Source organism: Quercus suber, unplaced genomic scaffold (assembly GCF_002906115.3).
Source record: "Quercus suber isolate HL8 unplaced genomic scaffold, Cork oak 2.0 scaffold_1033, whole genome shotgun sequence".
NCBI classification, from domain to species: Eukaryota; Viridiplantae; Streptophyta; class Magnoliopsida; order Fagales; family Fagaceae; genus Quercus; species Quercus suber.
Window position 1 is genome coordinate 11,845 of NW_027070444.1, and position 11,082 is coordinate 22,926.

Here is an 11,082-nt window from a genome sequence, read left to right on the forward strand (position 1 = left end):
CATACTCGTAAGTTGACAGAGCTTTAAGCCTCTGACTCTTCATCATTTATCCCATTATAAAGGGAACAATATTACAGTTCACATTAATAACAATTAATACATACATATACATATATACATAACTTATTCAATTAAATAAACTTAAGATTTTACTAACGAGTGTTCTAAGAGCACACAATAGTATATCAGTTTTAGAAAAAATTTTATCGGGAATTAAAAAAGTTTTAATAACTTTTTCAATTTTCGATAAAAATTTTCCAAAAACAGAATTGTTTAACGGAACCCATAAACTTAATTGATACCTACCACAACTTCAAAGTCCCCAAACCAAACACAAAATGCCAAAAACAAGAAGAACAAGCACATGCATACATACGCTCCCTTAACAATCCCAATATACTAGCTAGCTTATACCAACACATCACTCCTATTCTGATTTCAGTGTTTCAATGTGAAAAGTGAAAACCTACCCAACACAGAGAAAACTAAAATCATCAACCCCTAGCTAGCGAGTTAAACCTCCATAAGAAATTCCTTATCTTTGTCCAACCTCTCCATAGTCTGAGCTTCCAAGCTAATCTCCACATCAATGCTCCTCCCACCACTTTTTCCTTGGTACAAATACACCATCCCATCAAACCTATTATTGGATCCACTCCTCACACTCTCAGGCTTTCCCCACCCAAAATCCACATCATAAACCTTAAACCTCGGCGAGCTCCCGACCGCCACGCAGTTCACTCCGGCATCCTTAAACTGAAAGATCTTAGGCTCACTCTCCCACTGCTTGTTACGTTCATCAATGGCTTTAGCATTGTGGTTTTCTATGGCTTTCTGAATCGCTGAAGCTCCGAACTCCGGTGGGTTCGCCGATAACAGCCCGGCAGCCGTGACGGTGAACACGGCTTGGATTAGGTTCCCGAAGTAGCATTCGGGCATCGGTGGGTCGACCCTTTTCCGGCAATCGGCGAAGACAGTGAAGACAGTGTAGTCTTCGGGTTTTAGTTCACGTGCATGGGTCACATGGCGCCAGATATGGACGGAGAGTGATTGGAATGTTGAGAATGGTTTTGAGCCGTCCGATGGGGGGTTGGAGTTGACTTTTGACTTGATCTTGTCGATGTCTGATTCGGAGAATTTGAAGACTTTTTCTCTGAGTTGTGGTGGGCTCGGCTTTGCTTCCCCGTTGGATTTTGATGCTAGTGGGTCCGGTGGGGCTGTGAGGTCGAGCTTCACGCGCGTGTTGCGCGATTTGGTGCGGTCGAGGAAGGGCGGGACCGAGACAGAGGCGGCCCCGCCACAAACCTCTGCCCATGAGCTCATGAAATGCCACGTGGAAGTTCCGTCGAGGATCGCGTGGTTGAACGCGCAGCCCATTGCGAGTCCATCTTTCAGCTTGGTTAACTGTGGCCAGGAAAAAGCAACCAATAATTATCAATAATTTTGGTAAATAAAAAAAAAAAAATGGTTCATCAACACCGTTGAATCGTTGATGGCCTTCAAGAAAGCAAAAGATCAATGGTGATGGCATATGAGATGAATCATGAAAGTGACAATTTTCTTCATAATATTTTTTTATCACTTTTTAAAGTGGTAAGTTGTAGTTATTAAAATAATATTTATTTGACATGAGTTAATTCTTGATAATTTTTTACCATGCATAAATTATAATATATCATTTTAATAATTATGAAAAAATTATAATAAAAAAAATTGTATTGATCGAAGATGAAAATGTAAAGCATAGTTAGATCTCAACATGAATCACTACAAACTGAAGTGGGAAGATGTTGCCTGCTCAATTTCATATTGTTTGCGGAGTATTTAATTTTTGACATATCTTTGAAAAAAAAAATTATTTTAAAAATAATTTTAATGTAAACAATCTTGAAAACTTATGAAAATAGTACAGTAAAAAAATAATATTCCTTAAAAATTTTGATTGGTTATATACACTAGGTTCTTGCATACTTGTTCTTAATGGATTGGGCCCCCTATGTTCCTCACCCACCAACAACAATCCCGCCAAACCATGTGCCTAGTATGGTGTAAAAGATACTCCTGTCTTATCTTTCCAACGTAGAAATAGAATTCGTCGGTCTGGATAGGACTTATTATTACTGAAACTAAAAATACTGTAACAAAATAATTTTTAAATATATGAATAGTACTGTGGGATTTATTTTTAATATTTTTTAGTGTGTAAACAGTAATAAATAGTGTGTAAATAGTAATTTTTGTCCTCTATATAGTAAATTTATGTGATGTTACTGTTCACACGCTGGGAAAAAAAAATCTAAAAAACGCAAAACGTAAACGCCACTTTCAGATGAAATCAAACGCTCACAATATCTCAATTCTCATCTACGTGTTCATCTTTAGTGGCTGTTTGACAAAAATTAATTTTGTCAACTTACTTTATTATTCAGTTTATTTTTACTACTATTTATAAGTCTCATTTTATTTTTTAGTATCATTCATGGTTCTCACTGTCCTATTTCAACTAACTTTTACCTTTATTTATAATATTTTCATCAAAAAAAATTTCAGTTTCAACAAAATATGCGAATCTATACAATTTCTTTAATTTTTAATATTATCTTACTTTTCACAATATAGAAAAACAAGAATTCTATTAAAAAAATTGCCCCTTACAATAGTGATCTCATCTTTCATGTAAAATAAAACATTTTAATCAATATCTCTAATTATCTATAATCATACACATTAATTGGAGATATTGATTAAAGTTTTTTTATTTTCTATCAGCTTATATTGGTATAATATAGAAAATTTTATTTTAGAAATGTTATAAATTCATATAAATGAATTATAACTAAAAATGAAAATAGAAATAGAAATGAGACTAATTATAATTATGAATTATACTTATTTATTATTTCTATGATAAGTATTAGTTATTATCAATATTGTGTTATACAATTATTAATTTTGAGTTTTACTCCACACGCACAACCAAACAAATAAATATAAATAATTAAAGTAAATATTGTACACTTGTACCTATAATAGGCTAATACTATATTAGCTCAACCATGGACGGAGCTTTTATTGGACTAGGGGGGGCAATGGCCCCCCTAATTTTTTCTTTTTTTAATATTACTATATTAATAGATACAAATTTTAGCAGTTTCATTCAATAAAATTACACTTTGCCCCCCTTAATAATGCTATCAATTCTTTTGAGAGTAATGTCATAGCCACAAATGTTTGTACAACGTTTATACAAACCATTAAGGTAGCAAATTCTTATTAGTTCATACACTTGCGTCACTTTTTACTTATCAATAATAACCACTCATCACATTAGTAATTTGTAAAAAATTTGTAGCTTTAGCACTTTTCACCTTTGAAAAAACATAAAAAATTAATAGATTAAATCTAAAACAAAATATACAAGCCTAAAAATATTAGCCCAAAAATAAAAATTATCAATAATAAAACTAAAAAAATTAAGTCCAATCAATTTATTATACCCAAAACAAACAACTTGGCCATTTAAAAAATTTTAAACAAAAATCCTTAGTAGTAAAGTAGTAGATTCAAAGGCCGAAGGCACCACATACAACTAGTAGCAGAGCTGCCCCCCTAATTCTAAGTTCTGGCTCCGTCCCGCTCAACCAACAGTATCAAATTTCACCTAATTAAGTTTGATTTTGCAAACCCCTTTCCTTTTTCCTCTCTCTTATGTGTATTTCTTAAAAAGAAGTTTGATTTTACAATGCAACCCTTTTCCTAATTTCATCATATGCATTGGGAACTTTTTTAATTTTTACTATAATTTATAATTGTTACAACAAGTAAGAGAGAAGGAACTTAAATCTTGATTCTCCATTTCTCCTTATAAGAAAGGTAAAAAATATCCCTAAAGTATAAGGCTCTTTATATTTTTATAAAGAAAGATGACATTAACTCTCAACCAAAAAAAATTAATTGGCCCCACGAGATATAAATAGAATTGAGCTGTGTGACTCGTGATAGGCAAGTAGCTGAAATAAAAGTTGTGTTTACATTCCAATCCTTAGATCACTTTTTGGTGGTGTCCCATTACTCAACAGTGCTTTGGTACATTTCTTTTTACTTAAATCTGAAATTCTTTGCACATTTTCAATTTCATCCATTAATGAAAATTATGCTTACTTCTTCTGAGAACGTTGTAAAACATACATTCATATCATCATATGTCTGTGAGACTTATGATTAAGAAAATCATGCCCTCCCCTAAGAATAAGAGCAAATCTATGCTATAAAATAGTGCCCAAGAAAAAAAGAGAGGAAAAAAAATAACTTAGAGCAGCATTACTTCTAATAATAATTTCAAAATGTGAATGATTATCAAGAAGGGGGCAGTCCATCATTGATCCCACACGGGTGAAATTTTTTACTGTTTACACATAAAAGCATTACGAACAGTAGTTTAAACACACTTATGCGAAGGTGTGCTGTGAATGAGCCCTAGGAACATATCACTGCGGATAGCAGTAATCATTATATCATGGTTCAGAAATATGTATTGTGAGAAAAATAATGCATTTATCTGGTGTATGATATATGTTCTTCTATGTCGCGTGGGTTGCATTTAGTATATGGTAAAAAAACTTGGAACACATACGGGCCAAGGAAGTCGATACCGTACTGGTACCGGCCGGTACGTATCATACAGGTTGCATACCGGTATCGAAACATTAACGTTTCATACCGGTTTAAATACTGGCCGTACCGGTCATGTACCGGCCATACCGGCCAATTTCAGGCAATACCGGCCGGTACCGGACGTACTGGCCGATACAGAAAAAAAAAAATTTATTTTATTTTTTTTAAGTTTTATAATTTTTGAATTTTTGTTAGGGTAGAATAGTAATTTATTTGCATTAACTTATTAATATTATTTGTTTTCTTAGTATGCAATGGTAACTTTTAAGCTTTTTATTTTTTATATTGTGTGTTTTTTTTTCTTTTAATTGATACTAAAGTCTAAAATTATGAATAATTAGTTTTGAATTGAGGAAAGATTTTATGGTAAACTTTTATATTTATTATAATATATATACACACACACATACATATATATATATAAAGAAAAAAAGAAAGGAAAAAAAATAACTTAGAGCAGCATTACTTCTAATAATAATTTCAAAATGTGAATGATTATCAAGAAGGGGGCAGTCCATCATTGATCCCACTCGGGTGAAATTTTTTACTGTTTACACATAAAAGCATTACAAACAGTAGTTTAAACACACTTATGCGAAGGTGTGCTGTGAATGAGCCCTAGGAACATATCACTACGGATAGCAGTAACCATTATATCATGGTTCAGAAATATGTATTGTGAGAAAAATAATGCATTTATCTGGTGTATGATATATGTTCTTCTATGTCGCGTGGGTTGCATTTAGTATATGGTAAAAAAACTTGGAACATATACGGGCTGTTTGGATACTGTTTATTGTTGAAAATTAAAAATATTATAGCAAAATAGTTTTTAAATGTGTGAATAATACTATGGGACCTAGTTTTAAAGTTGTTTTTCTAAAAAAAAAAAAAAATACTTATGGATCCCGTGAACAGTGCACTAAAACTGACAACATATTTATGAAAAGCAAGCCTCAGCAATTCTGTTTGGATTGTCGACAAAATTTGTTTGTACTTTAAATTTGTATGGGGCATGCATTTTTTTCTTCATCAGAGGTAGAATCAGAACTTGGAGGGGCCAAAATAAAGTTGAGAATTAAATTAAGTTAAGACTTAAGAATTGAGAGGTCCATAGAAGAAAGAAAAAAAAAAAAATTTAACTATTTAACTTATTTTTGCTACTATTTATAGACCCTACTGTATTTTTTAATACTATTTATAGGTCCCACTGTACTATTTCAACTAACTTTTACCTTTATTTACAGTACTTTCAGCAAAAAGTTTTCAGTTTCAACAAAATAAATAGATCCCAAAAAGACTTTAAGGTTGTATTTAGGTGGAGGAATTGATAGGCAGCAGGCCAAAATGTAAATGTAATAATAGGTTATTTATGAATTTAACAATAGAAAATAAAAAGGTTATTAATTTATGGTTTTTTTTTTTGCCAAAAAAAAAAAGAAAAAAGGAAAAGAAGAAAGAAAGAAAACCCATTACAAAGAAGCCAAACAAGGATTTCGGGTATGTTTAGGATTCCCTTATTTTACTGAAATTGAAATTTTTTTGCTGAAAGTATGTAGATAAAGGTAAAAATTAGTTGAAATAGTATAGTGAGAATCATGAATAGTATTAAAAAGTGCAGTAAGACCATGAATAGTAGAAAAAATAAGCTAAATAGTAAAATAAGCTGGTTTTTTAAGCTGAAGCCAAACACACACTTTGGGTCTATTTGGGCTCAGCTTATTTTACTGAAACTAAAAATTTTTTACTGAAAATACTGTAGATAAATGTAAAAATTAATTGAAATAGTAAAGTTGACCCATGAATAATATCAAAAAGTATAGGGGATCTATGAATAGTAACAAAAATAAGCTAAATAATAAAATAAGCTAGCAAATTTTATCCATACCAAAGGCATGCTTCATGTGAAAAAATAGTAGCTTGTTTTATATTCCTTTATCTTTTCATTAGCAACAGAGTTTCAAAATATTGACTGCAGTCTCAGGCTCTCTGCAGTAAAAACTAAAAACATTTGGAATGAGTTGGCTTTGGTTCTAACGGTTTTTTAGTAAATAATCAAGGAGGAACAGCATGCACCAATTAAGTCCCTGAATTTCGTGGAGATATTAGCAGAGTTTCTCTTCTTTTATTTTGTTTAGAAAACAAAAATCTCATAGTTAAAAAGAAAAAAAAAATTACCTCCAAATCATAGTTAAAAATGTACATACTTCATGGTCCTATGCTTTGGTAACTATTTTTAGCATAGTGAAGATTAAAACGGTTGTGTAAGTGGCTCTATTTTCTTTCTTTTGAGGGACATAATTAATGGCCATAAATCGGCTGTCCTAACCACTGACAAGCTATAGCTAAACTCATACTCCCTCCGTCCCAAATTTTTTGTCCTATTTAAAAAGTCAAATTTTTTAAGGGAACATCATTTATTGTCTTGTCTACCTTTTAAAAATGTATAAGTTTCTAAAATTATTCTTAAAAAAATTTATTAAAAAATTGAATTAATAAATTAATAAGGGTATAATAGGAATATTAGTAAATTAATGACTTTTATTTTTAGAAACAGGACAATATTTTGGGACATCTTAAAATGGAATAGAGGACAAAAAAAATGGGACAGAGGAAGTAAATATGTATATATGTACATGCATGTAACGTCATTATCATTATTCATTTGTGGGGTAAAAAAAAAAAAGCGATTTCTTTTTAATGCACTTGATGGCCATAAACAATTGTGTTGATCTCACAATTAAGACCCTAAACCACCATCTTCTTCATTAATTGGAATGAAAATATTGACGGTGTACCACTTTATACTTGCACACAACTCTTATTCCTATTATGTGTATGATAATTGTTATATATGTGTAAAATTGTAAATCACTCATAGATGATTTTGATTTTTATTCCATTAGTTAGAAAACAATGATCAATTTAGTTTCAGATTGCTTAAAAAGATGTTATGCATGAAATCCAAAGTATTACCTGCACAGACAAAAGAGGCCTATGGAGCCCCTCCAAGTTCAAGACTTCATTGTAGGGTGTCAATTCCTTCAAAGTGCTAGCACCCTCCTCGACCATCAGATCAGCAATTTCGATCCCCTCAGCTATTGCTTCCACAACTTCCACACCGTCCATTTCATCATCAAACTCAACCTTGAAAACTCCCTCCTCATCTTTGCCTAGCCTCCCAGCCAGCTGATAGAACTCTTCCAAAACCAGACCTAACCCATCTTTCAATTTCCCAACCATGTCCCCAAAGTCATTTCCTTTGTAAAACAGCAGCTTTTGGTTGTAGTAAAAAGCTAGGTATGGAAGATCAAATGTGACCAATTGACATTCTCTTCTTCCTATTTTCTTGTTGGGCATGACATGGGATTTGGTGGTGATTTTCACATTCTTTGTTTCACACTTTTTCCCAACCTCAGCTGCCATGGTTGATTGAAAAAGAAAAGATGATAAAAAACAAAGAAAGAAATTTAGATAAAAGAGGACAATTGTGACTTGTGGGATGTGTAAGCTCAGACACAGTCTAGCTATACTTATACTAGAAGATTAAATTTGATGTAGTTGGGGTGCATTTATGTTTTTCAATTGAGTGGTTGTTAAACATTAATGTCTTCCATTTACTTTGCTGGCGTGTGGTGCGGTGTGATTGGTATTGAGTAAATAGTTACTTCCATTCTGTCTACTTTTGTTGTGATGCTGAAAAAAAAATTAAAGTAACCTCAAAATTGGTGCTCTACCTTGCTGTGAAGTGCTTTATCTTTGTGCTATAAGCACTTGTACCTGCTTTGAATGAAGCAAGGCCTGTGTTCATTTATAAGTAATGAAAGATAAAATAAATTGATGTTGCACCACCTATGGGCATATATTCACAGTTTCACACCATAAATTGAGTTCAAGATCCAAAATATAGTCCAATCTCCACTCGAATGGCACATTTTACGATTGTGTTAAAGAAAATTGGAATCCGTTTAGTAATAGTATTTAAGTATTGTTGTTCAGTTTCCAGTGTTGTAAAAATACGTATTTGAATGTTATAAAAAAACGTGTTAAAAATATTATTGTTGTTTAAACACTGGAAGTTGTTATTTAAATAACAGTACCAAACAGCCCTCACTTGATCATAAGTCAAATTTGAGTTTGAAAATCACAAATTACCTTCGTAAAGGGGGAAAAAAAAAAAAAAAAAATGTAGTTGGGGTGCATTTATGTTTTTCAATTGAGTGGTTGTTAAACATTAATGTCTTCCATTTACTTTGCTGGCGTGTGGTGCGGTGTGATTGGTATTGAGTAAATAGTTACTTCCATTCTGTCTACTTTTGTTGTGATGCTGAAAAAAAAATTAAAGTAACCTCAAAATTGGTGCTCTACCTTGCTGTGAAGTGCTTTATCTTTGTGCTATAAGCACTTGTACCTGCTTTGAATGAAGCAAGGCCTGTGTTCATTTATAAGTAATGAAAGATAAAATAAATTGATGTTGCACCACCTATGGGCATATATTCACAGTTTCACACCATAAATTGAGTTCAAGATCCAAAATATAGTCCAATCTCCACTCGAATGGCACATTTTACGATTGTGTTAAAGAAAATTGGAATCCGTTTAGTAATAGTATTTAAGTATTGTTGTTCAGTTTCCAGTGTTGTAAAAATACGTATTTGAATGTTATAAAAAAACGTGTTAAAAATATTATTGTTGTTTAAACACTGGAAGTTGTTATTTAAATAACAGTACCAAACAGCCCTCACTTGATCATAAGTCAAATTTGAGTTTGAAAATCACAAATTACCTTCGTAAAGGGGGAAAAAAAAAAAAAAAAACCCTAATCCCAATTTGTGGATGTGGTTGTGAATTGTGAGTATAAAGTCAAACAAATAATAACCCACCTGTTGACCTATGAGGGTCGACCAATTCATTTTATGTTGACTAATTTTACATTCTCCACCAATGTTCAATTGGATCTTGGGCAGTTGGGCTCAGAATGGCACTGAGAACTACATCTACACGTCGTATAATTTAGGAATCGGTTGGCATCAGAAATTAACGTTGAAAAAGAAACCTTCAAATTAATTATATTTCTATGCTTTTAATAAAACCCTATATATATATATATATATATATATGTATGTTCATTAAGGGCACAACTTAGGCACAATACTTAGGTGTTGTTCTTTAGGTTTTCCTCTTAAAATTTTGCCATGTAAATTTTTTCTCATGTGATGAAAGCGTTTTTTTTTTTTTAGAGGGGGGTATATTTTTTAGTTAAGTATCCACATGGCTGAATTTTAAGAAGAGAACTTAAAGAACGGTACCTAAGATAGTGTACCTGAGTTTTGTCATTTCATTAATATACCAATACCAATTAAAACTCACATCCATACTTGCCAAGCGGTTTGTAGAAGTTGCAGTTCAAGTGATATATATTTTTTAGTCTTTTTAATAAAGACATTCACGGTTCAACCCCGAACCCCAACTATTAATGTATAAAATATATATTTTTTTTTGGTTATTTTGGAAACTTTAGTGACATTTTAATATATATCTTTATCATTTGAGAGGTTTATGTCGTATTTGAAAATGATTTTTGGTCCTTTATAGGTGTAAAACATTTTAAAATCCCAAACAATGTGTTTTACTTTTATCTTGTGAACAAAAAAAATTATTTCTGTTTGATCAAGTTCTTCCACAGTCTTAAACACAAGAAAATAGGGAAAACATTATCCGGACTAAACAAACAGAAATGGTGTAAGACAATTAGAAGAGTTTAATGAAAGTGTGAGATATAAACTAACATTGTTAAAAGCATTGGGTGTAACTAACTAATTATCAAAGGTCAAACTACTTATTATTAGATTGTTTTGGATTTTTTTCCATTAATGTTTGCATAGAAATTGGTCAGTGCAGACTGCAGAAGTGCAGAGTGTTTGGTGTATTACTATATTCGTTAATTCATCAATCAAACCGCTCGGTCGTGGAAATCCTGCATGCTTCAGTCTATGTGGCAGATTGAGAACAAGCCTCGCAAGTCATGTTAACAATACTCTTAGGACCATTGTTAATAAACTCTATTAATTAAAAAAGTTTTGACATCATTTTGATGAGAAATAAATAAAAAAATAAAAAAATTATAAGTAAAATTAATTGTTTTATAATTTTTTCATAAAATAGTTTCTAAAAATAGTTTCTAAATCAATGATCTTAAGGCATTTCTTAATATTTCCGTTTTTTAAATAAGAGTATTTACTGTTGTTATTGTTGTTAAAAACAAAAACAAATACAAGGAGGAGGAGGAGGAAAAAAAAAAGTATTAGCTTATATATTCGCATAATCTCAAGATGACATAAGAATAATAACTATCTCATATATAAAATTATAATTTTAAATATGTTTTGAAATTCAAAAATACGTAAA

At 31.6% G+C, this 11,082-nt stretch overlaps 1 protein-coding gene across 1 annotated transcript; it reads right to left on the reverse strand.

Moving 5' to 3' along the window:
• Nucleotides 1–269: 269 nt before the first annotated feature.
• LOC112039438 (BAHD acyltransferase DCR) lies at nt 270–8,197 on the reverse strand. Its single transcript, XM_024072315.2, has 2 exons — nt 7,651–8,197; nt 270–1,404 (listed from the first exon to the last, which is right to left on the reverse strand). Exons 1-2 carry the CDS (start codon nt 8,098–8,100, stop codon nt 514–516), a joined length of 1,341 nt encoding a protein of 446 aa, XP_023928083.2. The 5' UTR covers nt 8,101–8,197; the 3' UTR covers nt 270–513.
• Between the last annotated feature and the right edge of the window lie 2,885 nt (nt 8,198–11,082).